The sequence below is a fragment of the Aegilops tauschii genome, chromosome 6, assembly GCF_002575655.3.
Source record: "Aegilops tauschii subsp. strangulata cultivar AL8/78 chromosome 6, Aet v6.0, whole genome shotgun sequence".
NCBI classification, from domain to species: Eukaryota; Viridiplantae; Streptophyta; class Magnoliopsida; order Poales; family Poaceae; genus Aegilops; species Aegilops tauschii.
In genome coordinates, this window is record NC_053040.3 from 127,971,569 (window position 1) to 127,989,145 (window position 17,577).

Sequence of the window (17,577 nt, forward strand, 5' to 3'; positions counted from 1 at the left end):
CTCTGCTTGAATCATACTCGTCGATTAGGAAGAGAGGTGTGAGACAATGCGTGAGAGACAGGCGTAAAGATAATGTGCGTACATGAGACACGTGTAGGCAGGTCCATGTATATAGAAAGGGTCGATGTGGATTGTGCGTGTGTATGTTTGCGAGAGGAAGAGTGCTTGTGATAAAGGTTAGTGAAAACAGTTGTAAATGGTTACGAGAGGGAGGGAGGGTTATATCTAGAGCATGTGTGCGAGAAAGACACCTCGGGAGAGAGTGTGTGAGCATGTGTGAGAGACCACCGATGGAGAGTGAAACTACACGTAAAAGACTGCTCTACACATTGATTAAAGATATAAATTGTATCCAAATATTAGGATGGGATCATGATATTTGCAATTCGCGTAAGGAGCGGTCATTGATCCATCAGACATCTAGATTCTATCGAATTTGAGCATGTCTATGTTATTATTCGACACAATTAATCCACATAGTTAGTATTTTGAACTCCAGACAATGCATCGCTTTAGCAATCGAATATAAACGTGAGTATAGTTCATGTTGTTTGTGTAAAGCACATTATACACACGAAAGTTACACAATGGACATTATAAATAGCTACCTATGAACTAGCATACATTTGAATTCAACTTAAGGTGGTTTAAAAAAATCGAATTCAACATAAAGTCCATTCAATTATTTGAATTTGATATCATGGCATTTGTAAACCATACCTAAATTATGGGGGCACCAATCTTTGCTCTGATTTTGTACATAATAGCATATGTAGTCGTGTACAAAATAGATTCAAATTTAGCTCCTCCATTCCAAAATAATCGTAGTTATAGGATTTTCAAGTGTCAAAATTTCAAAAAGAAGCGGATAATTTAATGAGGTTTTCAAACATACAAGGTCAAATATAACGTTGTCTATTTAGGTCAATCCTCATAGTTCAAGAGTACTCTAAACGTGAACGATACAGGCGGCCATTTTCTATTTTTTTCCAACAAATTTCAAACCGACAAATTTGGACATAATTCATATCTTAGGATTTTTTACAAAGATTGGAACGAAATTTGAACTAAAACTTTTTTAAAACAACTAATCTACTCGTCTTCACTTGCGCCGTCCAGCATGACCAAGTCAAGCTCGCCGCCATCATCGTCGCCCGGGCCGTCGTCGTCATCGTCGCTGCCGGCCCCGCCGAGGAAGTCGAGGTTGTTGTCCTCCTCGCCGCCGCCGCCTTCATGGACAGGCGGAGGGCCTTGTTCTGCCCCGGCTGCCCGGCATGTCATCTGGGTCTCCAGGCGCGTGAGGCGGAATCCACCCCTAAGCCATCGCGGACTCGCAGATCGCCCAGAAGAGGTCGGGCATGTCGTCGGGGTCGCTAGCCTCTCTGAGCGCCGCCAGCTTGGGTGTGATCTCCGGCGCAGGTTCGCGACAACCGCGGGCGCAACATGAGGCGGGGTTGGGGAGGATGGACATGTCGCGCCACGCCAGCCCGGCGGCGCGCAAGTTCCCGTCGACGAGCCTCCACGATGACCTCGTCGAAGTTCTTCCCCACCCAGAATTCGCGCCGGCCCGTGCGCGTTGCAGCCGGCCGTCGTGACGCTACCGCTGCTCGACCGCGCAGCCGCCGCCGTTAATGTGCCAGCCCGACGGGAGTGGCAAGCACGGCATCTGTCATCTACATTTTCTGGACCGCATCATGATCGGATTGACGGAAATTTTCAGAAAATGAAAGCAAACGGGAGCGGCAAACTGAAGTGGGGACATTTTCGGATTCAGATAGGGAAATCTGACGCGTCCTCCATCGCCAAGTCCAGCCAGCGTCTTTAAATATCAGCACAGAGCACCTTCGCGTCCCACAACACCTTCCTGATCCCGCAGACAAACCTCTCCCAAATCCCAATCCCCCGCCCACCCTCGATCGACATCAAACCCTAGCAGCAGATCGGGCAGCCACCGGCCGGGATGGAGGGGCTCGACGTCGACGACGTCTTCCACCACTACCGGCTGAGCCCTACGGAAGTGGAGGCCGTCACCTACTACCTGCCACGCCTCCTCTCCGGCGAGACGCTGCATGCCGTCGACAAGCTCATCCACCGCGTCGACAATACCGGCTGCGAGCCCAAGGATCTGGCCGCCCGATACGCGCCCGTGCCGCAGGCCATGAGCAGCGGCGACCGGTTCTTCTTCATCACGTGCAAGAGCAAGAACGGGAGCAAGCTCCAGAGCATGCGCAGCGCCGGCGGCGGCACCTGGAGCATCCAGAAAACCTCGGAGATTAGCCACGCGGGAGTCAAGGTCGGCGAGGTCAAGAACCTGTCCTTCAAGAAGAAGGGCAAGTCGACAGGCTGGGTCATGGAGGAATACCGGTGCCTGCTGCAGGAGGCCACCGTCTTCGACGGGGTGAAGGTGTTCAGCAAGATGCACTTGGCTCAGCATGCTCCTGACGCGGCCCGCCAGGAATCGGAGGCGTACAAGCTTCAGCAACAGCAACCAGAGGCCGTGACCCCGAGCACGCACGCGCAGAAGAGGCCAGCGACCACTGCCGCCGTCGATCCTCAACCGGCGCGCCCCAAGAAGAGGACGTGCGTTGCCGTCCCCGTCCCGGCACCTGGAGCATCGGCCACACCGTCGTTCTTGATGTATGATGAGGCAGCCAGAGCAATGCATGGCCCGCTGCCTCACACCAACTTCCCTGTTCAGTATGCACAAGCATCATGCGAGTCCACTACAACATCCAGCCGCTCCGACGTTGCTCAAGCTCCTGAGATTTCCTCCCAGCCAGATGTGATGGAGTCCACCCAATCAGAAGAGGCTGGCTCGAGCATTGCAAGGAGCACATCTGAAGAGGATGTGTTTGAGCCATTGGGGCCTATTTCCGATTTGCCGGATTGGGAGGAAGATGGTTTTGATCTTGAAGAACTAATGAGAATGATGGAAGACGACCCAATTGAAGTTGAGCCGGTCACTGGAGCCAACACTGGCGTGGAGATGGGCCAACAGGAACCTCTGTACCTGGATGCCTTGGACCAAGGCGTGCTGGAGGGCATGCTGCAGTCTGATGACCCTTACCCAATGTGGAGATCAGAGGATCAGGCCATGCACAACCCTGCCTTCCATGATGACAAGGAGAAGAGGTACAATGCCGCGTCGGATCTTGACGCTCCATCGCTTCAGGGACAGGACCACTTGTTCAAACCGCGGCCGTGCTCCTTCGATCCATTTGAAGCAGCATGGAAGGCCGAAGAGGCGCTCGAGAAGGAGAAGAGGTGCAATGCCGCGGCCAATCTTCACGCTGGAGGGCACAGCAACTTCTTCTCGCCTGCAAGTGTCTACTAAGTCCGATGTTGAAATTGTTTTCAAAGTGTATGAGAGGATACTCACTGGCTGATGTATTAGTTCGTCCATGTACGATCGCCACGGATGCACCTCTGAGCAATTTGCTCCACTTGTTCATGCAAGCTACTAAAACTGTTGTTGTTCTTCTTGCTCCTGTGATAGATTTCTGAACCTTGCATTCGCTCCTGCACTAGTACTTCTTCTGCTCTGTTTCCTGTGATGGACCATGTTAAAACTGCTCTATCTTTTTGTATTAGTTTCAGATAAGCAAGCATGATGCAGTTATGATCTGGGCAACCGCAGATAAGTAGTAGGACTAACTATGTTTGTAAATCAAAACTGTTTCGCTGCTCTTGATAATCTGTAGAACAACTACAAGTTCATAAGTTGCAGAGCAGATTCAAGTTGTGGCAAAAATAAATTTGTTCTCCCTATTTTTTTGCAACTACTAAAACTGTTGTTGTTCCTACTCCTTTATAGATGATGACCCCCTGCGTTCCCAATTTTGCATGCTGCAGCTCATATATATTTCTTAGTTAGTACAACTTGTCGATTTTGATTCATGGTCAACTATTAAGCTTTGGTTCAGTTCTTTCGCTCACATTTGGTTCTATATAAATCAACTCTGAAGTCACGTTTTGAGTGAGGTTTTCTCTCTACTATCGTTTCGGCAAACTTAGGCAAGTACTCCGACGTGTCTCAACTCTCACTGCAGTATGCTCTAGCAGTTCAAAACATTTTCACTTAAGACTTAAAAGAATACCCTGCGGCCATGGTTTCACCTGTTTTACGTGTGCAAGGAGGTACTCCCTCCGTTCCGAATTACTCGTCGCAGAAATGGATGTATCTAGATGTATTTTAGTTCTAGATACATCCATTTCTACGACGAGTAATTTGGAACGGAGGGAGTATATTTCTACTTCGGAGTCTTTTTTTTAACTGAAACTTTCCACTCCGGACTCAGGAGGTCCAACTAGTGCAGCTTCGATTAAGTTTTACAAGTCTGGTTAACTTCTGGGGTGTGCTTTTGAGAATAGATGTACGATCCGGGGTTCATAAGTTGTTAAACCTGAACTTGCAAATCTTGTTTAACTGTCAAACATAACCTTGAGGAGCTCTCTCTGAACATTTCACACTTATTTGGTTGGAGAAAGCTTATTTCAGATTAGTTTGACTAACACCTCGACAGATTTTTTGAATGGAATAATTGGAAATGGGATGTCACTGAAGAATTGGTTATCATCGCTGCAGGATTGTGCAGAGTGACAACAAGACCTATCTAGTCTCTCCATGGATGTAGCCAAAGGAGGTCTCTCTATCAAGAGGTCAGGAAAGGAGGAAAAGGTAGCTTCTGTCACCATGGTACCTCCGCAACCCACCATCGTAATGACAGTAATATCCTTCTCGTCCATAAGGGCAAATGTTATGTGGTCGACTTCACATAACATCGAGAAGAACATTAGCATAAACATGCAGGGCTCATTTGTTTTGGGAGATTGGATGATTTGCCCTGTTTTACTTTATGATTAGATGATTTGCCCCGTTTTACTTTGTAGTAGATTATCACTTCCGCTTTGGTACAACCCCCCTGAACACATTGATGGTTGAGATTAAACCGCCCCCTTTTATAGTTTGCATGTTTGGCCGGTTTCAAGAAAAACGATTCAAAAAATAGTTCAAAGTGCATGATGGTCATAACTGTTGAGAAACGTAGCATGCAATTTCAAAAAAAATCCTACACACGCAAAATCTATCTAGGAGATGCATAGCAATGAGAGGGGGAGAGTGTGTACGTACTCTCGTAGACCGAAAGCGGAAGCGTTTGACAACGAGATTGATGTAGTCGAACTTCTTCTCGTTCCGACCAATCAAGCACCGAACGTACGGCACCTCCGAGTTCTGCACACGTTCAGCTCGATGACGTCCCTCGAACTCTTGATCCAGCAAAGTGTCGAGGGAGAGTTTCGTCAGCACGACGGCGTGGTGACGGTGATGGTGAAGTGATCCGCGCAGGGCTTCGCCTAAGCACTACGAAGATATGACCAGAGGCGTAAACTGTGGAGGGGGCGCCGCACACAGCTAGCATTTGTTGGTGTGTGTTCTAGCGGTGCCCCCCTTCATATATATAGGTTGGAGGGGAGGAGAGGCAGCCAAGGGGCCGCCCCAAGTAGGAGGAATCCTACTTGGGCGCCTCCCAATTCGGCCTCCCCCCTTTCCATATCCACCGGAGGGGGAAGGAAGGAGGAGGGAGGAGGAAGGAAGGGGAGGCCGAATCCCTCCCCTTCCTTTCTCCTGCTCCTCTTTCCTTCCCCTCCTATTCGGCCTACATGGGGCGCACCAGCCCCTTAGGGGCTGGTATGTCCCCTACTTGGCCAATTAGGCCCATGTAGTTGCCGGGGGGGGGGGGGGGGGGGGATGCCCGAAACCCCTTCCGGTGACCCGATATGTACCCGGTACCCCCATAACACTTCCGGTGTCCGAATATCATTGTCCTATATATGAATATTTACCTCTGACCATTTCGAGGCTCCTCGTCATGTCTGTGATCTCATCCGGGACTCCAAACAACATTCGGTCACCATATCACATAACTCATATAATACAAAATCGTCATCCAACGTTAAGCGTCCGGACCATGCGGGTTCGAGAACTATGTAGGCATGACCGAGACACCTCTCCGGTCAATAACAAACAGCGGAACCTGGATGCTCATATTGGTTCCCGCGTATTCTACGAAGATCTTTATCGGTCGTACCGTAATGACAACATACGTCATTCCCTTTGTCATCGGTATGTTACTTGCCCGAGATTCGATCGTCGGTATCTTCCTACCTAGTTCAATCTCGTTACCGGCAAGTCTCTTTACTCGTTCCGTAATACATCATCCCGCAACTAACTCATTAGTCACATTGCTTGCAAGGCTTATCATGACGTGCATTACCGAGAGGGCCCAGAGATACCTCTCCGATACTCAGATTGAAAAATCCTAATCTCGATCTATGCCAGCCCAACAAACACCTTCGGAGATACCTGTAGAGTATCTTTATAATCACCCAGCTACGTTGTGACGTTTGATAGCACACAAGGTATTCCTCCGGTATCCGGGAGTTGCATAATCTCATATTCAAAGGAATATGTATATGACATGAAGAAAGCAATAGCAATAAAACTTAACGATCATTATGCTAAGCTAACAGATGGGTCTTGTCCATCACATCATTCTCCTAATGATGTGATCCCGTTCATCAAATGACAACACATGTATATGGTTAGGAAACTTAACCATCTTTGATTAACGAGCTAGTCTAGTAGAGGCTTACTAGGGACACTGTGTTTTGTCTATGTATCCACACATGTATCATGTTTCCGGTTAATACAATTCTAGCATGAATAATAAACATTTATCATGATACAAGGAAATATAAGTAACAACTTTATTATTGCCTCTAGGGCATATTTCCTTCAGTCTACCACTTGCACTAGAGTCAATAATCTAGATTACATTATAATGATTCTAACACCCATGGAGTCTTGGTGCTCACCATGTTTTGCTCGTGGAAGAGGCTTAGTCAATGGGTCTGCCACATTCAGATCCGTATGTATTTTGCAAATCTCTATGTCTCCCTCCTTGACTTGATCACGGATGGAGTTGAAGCATCTGTTGATGTGTTTGGTTCTTTTGTGAAATCTGGATTCCTTCGCCAAGGCATTCGCTCCAGTATTGTCACAAAATATTTTCATTGGACCCGATGCACTAGGTATTACACCTAGATCGGATATGAACTCCTTCATCTAGACTCCTTCATTCGCAGCTTCCGAAGCAGCTATGTACTCCGCTTCACACATAGATCCCGCCACAACACTTTGCTTGGAACTGCAATAACTGACTGCTCCACCATTCAATATGAATACGTATCCGGTTTGTGACTAAGAGTCATCCGGATCAGTGTCAAAGCTAGCATCGACGTAACCATTTACGACGAGCTCTTTGTCACCTCCATAAACGAGAAACATATCCTTAGTCCTTTTCAGGTATTTCAGGATGTTCTTGACCGTTGTCCAGCGATCCACTCCTGGATTACTTTGGTACCTCCCTGCTAGACTTATAGCAAGGCACGCATCAGGTCTGGCACACATCATAGCATACATGATAGAACCTATGGCTGAGGCACAGGGAATGACTTTCATTTTATCTCTATCTTCTGCAGTGGTCGGACATTGAGTCTGACTCAACTTCACACCTTGTAACACAGGAAAGAACCCTTTCTTTGACTGGTCCATTTTGAACTTCTTCAAAACTTTATCAAGGTATGTGCTTTGTGAAAGTCCAATTAAGCGTCTTGATCTATCTCTATAGATCTTGATGCCCAATATATAAGCAGCTTCACCGAGGTCTTTCATTGAAAAACTTTTATTCAAGTATCCTTTTATGCTATCCAAAAATTCTATATCATTTCCAATCAACAATATGTCATCCACATATAATATTAGAAATGCTACAGAGCTCCCACTCACTTTTTTATAAATACAGGCTTCTCCAAAAGTCTATATAAAATCATATGCTTTGATCACCTCATCAAATCATATATTCCAACTCCGAGATGCTTGCACCAGTCCATAAATGGATCGCTGGAGCTTGCATACTTTGTTAGCACCTTTAGCATCGACAAAACCTTCTGGTTGCATCATATACAACTCTTCTTTAAGAAATCCATTAAGGAATGCAATTTTGACGTCCATTTGCCAGATTTCATAATCATAAAATTCGTCAATTGCTAACATGATTCAGACATACTTAAGCATTGCTACGGGTGAGAAAGTCTCAACGTAGTCAACTCCTTGAACTTGTTGAAAACTTTTCGCGACAAGTCAAGCTTTGTAGACAGTAACATTGCCATCAGTGTCAGTCTTCTTCTTGAAGATCCATTTATTCTCTATGGCTTGCCGATCATTGGGCAAGTCAACCCAAGTCCATACTTTGTTCTCATACATGGATCACATCTCAGATTTGATGGCTTCAAGCTATTTTGCGGAATCTGGGCTCATCATCGCTTCCTCACAGTTCGTAGGTTCCTCATGGTCTAGTAACATGACTTCCAGGACAGTATTACCGTACCACTCTGGTGCGGAACGTGCTTTGGTTGCCTACGAGGTTCGGTGGTAACTTGATCTGAAGTTTCATGATCATCATCATTAGCTTCCTCTCTAGTTGGTGTAGGCATCATGGGAACGGTTTTCTGTGATGAGCTACTTTCCAATTCGAGAGAAGGTACAATTACCTCATCAAGTTCTACTTTCCTCCCACTCACTTCTTTCGAGAGAAACTCCTTCTCTAGAAAGGATCCATTCTTAGAAACAAAGATCTTGCCTTCGGATCTGTGATAGAAGGTGTACCCACCAATTTCTTTTGGGTATCCTATGAAGACGCACGTCTCCGATTTGGGTTCGAGCTTATCAGGCTGAAGCTTTTTCACATAAGCATCATAACCCCAAACTTTAAGAAACGACAGCTTAGGTTTCTTGCCAAACCACAGTTCATACGGTGTCATCTCAACGGATTTAGACGGTGCCCTATTCAAAGTGAATGCAACTGTCTCTAATGCATAACCCCAAAATGATAGAGGTAAATCGGTAAGAGACATCATAGATCGCACCATATCTAATAAAGTACGGTTACGATGTTCGGACACACCATTACGCTGTGGTGTTCTAGGTGGCGTCAGTTGTGAAACTATTCCACATTGTTTTAAACGAAGGTCAAACTTGTAACTCAAATATTCGCCTCCGTGATCAGATCGTAGAAACTTCATTTTCTTGTTACGATGATTCTCCACTTCACTCTGAAATTCTTTGAACTTTTCAAATGTTTCAGACTTGTGTTTCATCAAGTAGATATACCCATATCTGCTCAAATCATCTGTGAAGGTTAGAAAATAACGATACCCGCCGCGAGCCTCAACACTCATCGGACCGCATACATCGGTATGTATTATTTCTAATAAGTCAGTAGCTCGCTCCATTGTTTCGGAGAATGGAGTTTTAGTCATCTTGCCCATGAGGCATGGTTCGCAAGCATCAAATGATTCATAATCAAGTGATTCCAAAAGTCCAGCCGCATGGAGTTTCTTCATGCGCTTTACACAATATGACCTAAACGGCAGTGCCACAAATATGTAACACTATCATTATCAACTTTGCATCTTTTGGCATCAATATTATGAATATGTGTATCACCACGATCGAGATTCAACAAAAATACACCACTCTTCAAGGGTGCATGACCATAAAAGATATTACCCATATAAATAGAATAACCATTATTCTCTGATTTAAATGAATAACCGTCTCGCATTAAACAAGATCCAGATATAATGTTCATGCTCAATGCTGGCACCAAATAACAATTATTCAGGTCTAAAACTAATCCCGAAGGTAGATCTAGAGGTGGCGTGCCGACGGCGATCACATCGACCTTGGAACCATTCCCGACGCGCATCGTCACCTCGTCCTTAGCCAATCTTCGTTTTATCCGTAGCCCCAGTTTCGAGTTACAAATATGAGCAACTGAACCGGTATCAAATACCCAGACACTATTACGAGCATTGGTAAGGTACACATCAATAACATGTATATCAAATATACCTTTGTTCTCTTTGCCATCCTTCTTATCCGCCAAATACTTGGGGCAGTTCCGCTTCCTGTGACCAATCCCTTTGCAGTAGAAGCACTCAATTTTAGGCTTAGGTCCAGACTTGGGCTTCTTCCCGGGAGTGGCAACTTGCTTGCCATTCTTCTTGAATTTCCCCTTCTTTCCTTTGCCCTTTTTCTTGAAACTAGTGGTCTTGTTAACCATCAACACTTGATGCTCCTTCTTGATTTCTACCTCCGCAGCTTTGAGCATTGCGAAGAGCTTGGGAATTCTCTTATCCATCCCTTGCATACTATAGTTCATTACGAAGCCTTTGTAGCTTGGTGGTAGTGATTGGAGAACTCTTTCAATAACACTATCATCTGGAAGATTAACTCCCAGCTGAGTCAAGTGGTTATGATATATACCCAGACATTCTGGTAGTGATTGGAGAACTCTTTCAATAACACTATCATCTGGAAAATTTCGGGCAGTTCCCGGTTACGGTGGGAGGTCGGGGGCCGAGCGATGCGCGTTTCTCTCGTACACGTACGCGCGTGTGTGCGAGGCGTTGGCTCTAACTGAACCCGAGCGAGGTGTTGGGCTCTAACTGAACCCGAGCGATTGCACTGCAGGCTACGCGTTACTGAACCCGAGCGATCGATCGATGGCTGTTAACTGAACCCGATCGAGCGATTCCTTCGCTACTGCTGCTAACTGAAGCCGATCGATGCTGCCTCTGGGATGAACAGTGAGCGTTGCGGGGGGGGGGTGGATGAACAGTGAGCGGTGGCGTTGCCTCTGGATGAACAGAACCCCGTGGTGTGGTGGAGGGCTGGATGAACAGTAGACGGTGGAGGGGTGCCCGTGGAGGGGTGGTTGAACAGGACCCCGTGGTGTGGAGGGCTGGATGAACAGTAGATGGTGGAGGGGTGCCCGTGGAGGGGTGGTTGAACAGTAGCCGGTGGAGTAGCGCGCGGTGGAGGCTGGATGAACAGGAGCCTGTGGAGGCTGGAGGAGGTCGACTGAGATGAACAGTATTCCGTGGAGTCCCGTTTTGCGGTACGCCACACCCCTCCCGATGAACAGGACCCCGTTTCGACCGTAGGAGGTCCGTTTCGTCCGTTTTGCGGTATGCCACACCCCTCCCGATGAACAGGACCCCCGTTTCGACCGTAGGAGGTCCGTTTCATCCATTTTGCGGTACGCCACACCCCTCCCGATCAACAGGACCCCGTTTCGACCGTAGGAGGTCCGTTTCATCCGTTTTGCGGTACGCCACACCCCTCCTGATCAACAGGACCCCCGTTTCGACCGTAGGAGGTCTGTTTCGTCCGTTTTGCAGTACGCCACACCCCTCCCGATCAACAGGACCCCCGTTTCGACCGTAGGAGGTCCGTTTCCTCCGTTTTGCGGTATGCCACACCCCTCCCGATCAACAGGAGGACCCCGTTCCGAACGTAGGAGGTCCGTTTCCTCCGTTTTGCGGTACGCCAGGCCTCGTTTCCATCGCCTGTTCCGTCCAAGCCCTCCCGATGAACACGACCATGCATTCCGTTCCGACCCAGCCGGTTGGCTCCCACGCGTTCCGTTGCCTCCCGATGAACACGATGCATTCCATTGCCTCCCCATGAACACGACGCATTCCGTTGCCTCCCCATGAACACGACGCATTCCGTTGCCTCCCCATGAACACGACGCATTCCGTTGCCTCCCCATGAACACGACGACGACACTGTTTCTCCGTTCCGACCCAGCCATGTACACGAGCCCTGGCCGTACGTATGCGTGAGTAGGCGTTCGAGACCCCACCCGTATGTACACATACGTGGCCGTATTTTCTTTCTTGCACCCTGGCCGCTGTACGTACGTGTACATGCTACGTGCGCGCCTCTACTACGACACGTGCACGCCTCTACTACGACACGTGCGCGCCTCTACATCGACCAGTATGTACGTACACGTTCGCGACCAGAATGACAACGCTACGTACGCTTCGACCAGGTGGGTCCCGACTGTCAGGCACTTCCATGCCTGCGAAGATGTAGCTGGTGGGTCCCAGCAGTCAGGGGGCGAATCGTTTTTTTTGCCCGGACGCACTTCCTTGCGTGCGAAGATGTAGCCGGTGGGTCCCAGCAGTCAGGGGGGCGAATCGTTTTTTTTGCCCGGACGCACTTCCTTGCATGCAAAGGTGTAGCTGGTGGGTCCCAGCAGTCAGGGGGGCGAATCGCTTTTTTTTGCCCGGACGCACTTCCTTGCGTGTGAAGATGAAGCTGGTGGGTCCCAGCAGTCAGGGGGAAACGTTTTTTCCATGAAATACAGTGGCCCGTCCGGTGGGTCCCAGCTGTCAGGTGGAGGAATCATTATTTTTCGCGTAATAAGGAGGCACTTCCTGGCTGCGGCCGTGGACTCAGCTGTCAGCCACTCCACGTATAGTCCACATCCGATGGAAGTCGTTCCTTGACCACGTTGACCAGGCCGCGCCGAGAGCACCACGGCGGTGGACGACGGCGACGCCTAGGAAGGGGACGACGCGGAGCCGGGGAAGACGCGGCAGTGGAAGCCCGCGCGGAGAGGAGTACGAGGGTTCACTGGTTCGGCTGCGGTGTAAGGCTGCCGTCGCCGCAGGGCCTGGCCAGCGGTGGGAATAGTAGGGGGCGGTGAGGCCTCCGCGGCAGCACAGCCGGCCACGGGAGGCAGGAGCATGCGGCACGACCGGCGCTGCTTTGGGCGGCTGGAGCAAGAAGACCAGAGGTTGAAGAAGCACTACGGCCGTTGGATGGACATCGTACGGTCACTGGAGCTAGAATCATTCATATTGACTAAGTTGACAAAGCCCTCCGTCCCCGTCAACTTAGTTGGCCCACAAGTCATCCTCCCACTATGGTGGGTCCCAGCTAGCAGGGGGTATTCATTTTTTTGTGCGTAATAAGGAGGCACTTCCTTGCGTGCGAAGATATAGCTGGTGGGTCCGACATGTCAGCGGGGGAACATTTTTTCGCGAAATACAGAGGCCCTTCCGGTGGGTCCTAGCTGTCAGGTGGAGGAATCATTATTTTGCGCGTACAGTCCACGGACGATGGATGTCGTTCGTTGACCACGTTGACCAGGCCATGCCGAGAGCACCATGGCGGTGGACGACGGCGAGGCCTAGGAAGGGAACGACACGGAGCCGGGGAAGACTCGGCAATGGTTGCCCACGCGGTGGGGAGTACGAGGGTTTACTGGTCTGGCTGCCGTCACCGGAAAATAACAGTAGGTGTGGGTGAGTAGACGAATGGCCTGGCCAGCAATGAAGTAGGGTGGGGCGGTGCGGCCTGTGCGGCAGCACAGCCGGCCACGGGAGACGGGAGCAGGCAGTCCCACCGGAGCTGGTTTGGGCGGCTGGAGCAAGAAGATCAGATATTGAAGAAGCAGCACGGCCGTTGGATTAACATCCAACGGTCACTGCTGCTAGAATCGTTTGTGGACTAAGTTGACAAAGCCAAAGTACACGTCAACCTAGTAGACCCACAAGTCAGCCTCCAAATCTGTCCCAAACAGCATACAACCTGAAATTTCTAGCCAGATTCAAATTAATTTTAAATCTAAGTATACCTTAATTTAAATTCAATGAAATTTTACCCGCACAAAAACAATGAAATTTAAAATATCAAAATCCGAAAGAAAACAGTATTTTGGAACTAATTGCCTGTTTGCTGTATTTTTTCATTTTACAGCGCATTTATTATTACTTATAGCCCATTTCTTATTATTATAGCCCATTTTCTGGGCAAAATGCATCCCTCCTCGTCTTGAAAGGTTTCCAGCCCAGCAGGGCGTAGAAAAGCAAGTAGGCCTACGTTGGTTATTCTGCAAAAAACAAAATAGCTGGCTAGCCATTTTCAGAAAGGAAAAAAACAAACTGGGCTGGTCATGTGCTAAACATATGAAATAAAAGCCTGGGCTAGACGGGCCACGGGTCCCGCACAACCCAGTTGATACCCTTCTCCGTCCCGAAAAAACAAAATTACTGCGCGCGCTGCTGGGTCCCTACTGTCATCCTCACCATGTACAGTCATCTCCTTATTCCTCTCGGTTGTTGACCATGTTGACAACACTGGAGGGCGGAGCCGCGGCGAGCGACCCAAGGCGGAGGACGATGGTGAGGCCTCGGACGGAACGAACAGGAGCCGGGGAAGATCACAGCCAGCCGTGGGAGGCGGGAGCAGGCGGTCCCGCCGGCGCTGGTTTGGCTTTGGCGGCTCGAGGAAGAAGAGACTGAAGAAATGCGACAGACGTTGAATGTCAATCCAACGGTCAAGGTTGGCACAATCGTTTGTTGACTAAGCGGACACCAAGTAGCATACTTTTTTATATATAGGAAGAAAACTGCGAGGAAAATGCGTTCGTCTGCCGTCCTCCTCACAGGGAATGTTCGCCACATAAGTGACTAGCACCCTTGGTTTTCAACCGAGAGGTCTTGGGTTCGAGTCCCAGGAACTCTCAATTTTGTCCTCCTTCCTTCCTCGCAAAAAAGGGAAAGAAAATCAAAGACTTGGGAAGGCGTACAAAACAAGCTAGTGTACCAGTAAAGAGACGTTGCCGAGTTTTAGAAAAAAGAAAGACGTGCTCCTGTAGCTGGTTCGAATCGAAACCTAGACTATGACTATATATGGTGCTATGCTACTCTACAAGTAATGAAACTGACATATCCAACGTTCGCTTCTCCTCTTCTCTACTTACCCTGCCTAGCATTAGAAGCTCTGGCCGCAGCAACCATGTCCGCTGGCTGCTCGTCCACCTGCTCTTCAGCAGGCAACAACCAGATATGCGCCAAGTCGCCACCCGTACCATCGCCTGTGGGTCTCATCACACCCCCGCCGACATGCGCACCGCAGCCGATTGCTCATCGCAACCCGCTGCCGTTGGTGTGGTGCCACTGCTACAAATCACACAGAGTCATCCGTCGCGTCTCAACCACAATCCGCAACCCTGGCCGAGTCTTCTACAAATGCCCGAATCATGGGGTAATAATATGTTTAAGTGTTGTTCTGCTGCTTTCAGTTGCTGATTTTTTTAATAGTTTGGTTGATGATCTTCCAATTTGATTCGTGCAGAAAAGGGAAGATTCGTGTGATTTGTATTTCTGGGAAGTTGCTGATGTGGGGGAATGCAACTACGCTGATTATTTGGTTAGCCGAGGAATCCCAATACCAGCAGGTTGGGGTGTTGGACAAGTAACTGAAGGAACGGCAGAAGAGGAAGATGCAGAGCAGAAGGTTAAAGATGCAGTTCCTCTGATCATGGCCAAGCAACAGCTGCTGAACGGCCTTGACAACAATGAGGAGATGAAAGAGCTTGTGAAGATAATGGGCAAAATCGATGTGCTCTGTAGGATGATTGTCTCTTTATTTGCAGTGTATGTAGCACTCGTGATGTATTCAATGGCTACGACATGAGCACTTTGCTGAAACTAGTAATGAATGAAACCTGTGTAGCAGGCTGGGCGTAGTGTTGTGAACATCTAATGATTTCTATTAACGGAAATCAGGGGGTATCCCCTTTTGCTCATATAAATAAATAAATAGCAGAGGCCCTGTCGGGTCAGCTTTGTTCTCATTCGAAGACGTCAAGCAAATTGCAGTCCAACAGCAAACTATGTCATCAAATTCAAGTTTCACAGCCAAATATGAGTACAACTAAACAACAATGTCATCATGTTTTAGTTGTCATACAATCACCAAACACAAATCAGCATACATAACAAGTGATGTTCTCACAGCAAAATACTAAACAACATGTTCATCATGTTTCAGTTGTCATAGCAAACACAATTTCACATAGTAGATAAAAAACGTCTTCTGACAGGCAAATATGACAAAAGCAATGTAATCATCATCCGCAGCAGCAGCGTCAACATCTTCGCCATGTGTATCAGTCTGATCGTAATTCCCCACGGTGTCATCTTCTTCTTCGTCCTCAACGACCTCGAACGTTGGCTTCTTGTTGATCAACTCTTGTTTGTCCACAGCACGACAGGCAATCTTTTCGCCGGCGTCATTGACGTGATGGTTCTCAAAGATATTAGGAACATCTATGTTATCTTGTACATCAGGAGCAATGTAAGCATCATCTTGTTGTGCAACTTCATTAAACGAATTCCTCTGCTCAAACCTTTGCAATACTCTCCAGTCATCGCTACGTGAAAATGTGTCTTCCAAGAAAAATATCTGTGTTGCTTGATTTGCCAAAATAAAAGGCTCATTGGTCTGGTACGCCGCCTTGACATTGATGGATTTGAAATAATCATCAGCTCTGGGTTTTGTGATCCTGGAAAACAGGTTATACCAACGACAGCACAACAGAACCACACACCGATGATCCTCGAAACTGGAGATATACTGCAACTGAATAATGTCTGTTATGTTAGCATACATTTCAGTTGTCTCTTTGTCATACGTATCCGTGCTCATGATGGCACTGTTTTGTGTCTTCCTGCCTTCGTCTCGTGCAAGGGTGTTGTAGCGCACATCTCCAACAACGCAAGATTCATAATGTCTTACCCGAGTATCAGGACCCATTGCTAGTGAGTAAAGGGCATCATCAACTGCCTGCCCATCCTCCCGCATCTTCTTAACCTATGGTTAGAAAATAGACAAGCTGATCATCTTATGTACTCAATATATTAAAAAAACTGACAGTGCACTTCAAAAGCTTACATGGTTCTTGAACCATTTCGCAAATCCTGCCATAACCAGTTTGTCAATGTTTCTTGGATTTTGCGGCAGTAACTCCTCTTTGTAGATGCTGCACAACATAGTGATCACGTCAAACATCTAAATATATAAGAATGTGCTACAAGTTTAGTAGATTACGATGTATAAGCTGCAGTACTGCACTTACTTGATATAAGGTAGTATCTCAGGACAGTTATTCAACACATACGAAACCATTTTGTCCAAATCTTTAGGTTTGTCCTCTTGTCGACTCTTCCCTATAACTCGAACAGAATAATCGAAAACATTGAGCCCGGGATTGTCTTCACCCACCTCTTTGCTAAGCTGATCAGCTGTTTCAATGTATTTTGAGCAGAATGTCAACGCTTCTGTAGCAATGTAGGCCTCTGCAATGGAACCCTCGGGTCTAGCTCTGTTCCTAACATAGCCCTTGAAAGTGCCTAGCCGCCTTTCAATAGGGTACATCCAGCCATACTGTACTGGACCTCTAAGTAGTGCCTCATCAGGTTGATGAACAACCAAATGCACCATCACATCAAAGAAGGCTGGAGGATATATCTTCTCAAGGTCGCATAGGATAGTTGGTATCTTGTCTCTAAGACGCTCCAAAGCATCTATCCTGATATTCCTACTGCAGAGTTCCCTGAAGAATTGTCCCAACTCTGCACTGCTCTGTATAAGTCAGGGCGGCCCAATCCTCTAAGGATAACAGGTAAAACCCTTTGAAGTAGGACGTGGCAGTCATGAGTTTTCAACCCTTGTACCTTGTTTCCATCTGCACTGACTCTCCTTTCAGGGTTGGAAGCAAATCCATGTGGGAATCTCACACGTGACAGGACCTCGCAGAATTCTTTTCTTTTTACCTTGTCCAAGACGTACACAGCTGGTGCCATATC

The 17,577-nt window shown here is 47.8% G+C and overlaps 1 protein-coding gene across 1 annotated transcript; it reads left to right on the forward strand.

Annotated features, from left to right (window-relative positions):
- The first annotated feature begins 1,738 nt into the window (after positions 1-1,738).
- On the forward strand, positions 1,739-4,021 carry LOC120970927 (uncharacterized). Its single transcript, XM_040397730.2, has one exon. It carries the CDS (start codon positions 1,961-1,963, stop codon positions 3,332-3,334), a length of 1,374 nt encoding a protein of 457 aa, XP_040253664.2. The 5' UTR covers positions 1,739-1,960; the 3' UTR covers positions 3,335-4,021.
- Positions 4,022-17,577: the final 13,556 nt, after the last annotated feature.

Excerpts from the sequence above, each read along its gene's own strand:
- LOC120970927 (XM_040397730.2), top strand. The coding sequence starts at position 1,961 with ATGGAGGGGCTCGACGTCGACGACGTCTTCCACCACTACCGGCTGAGC.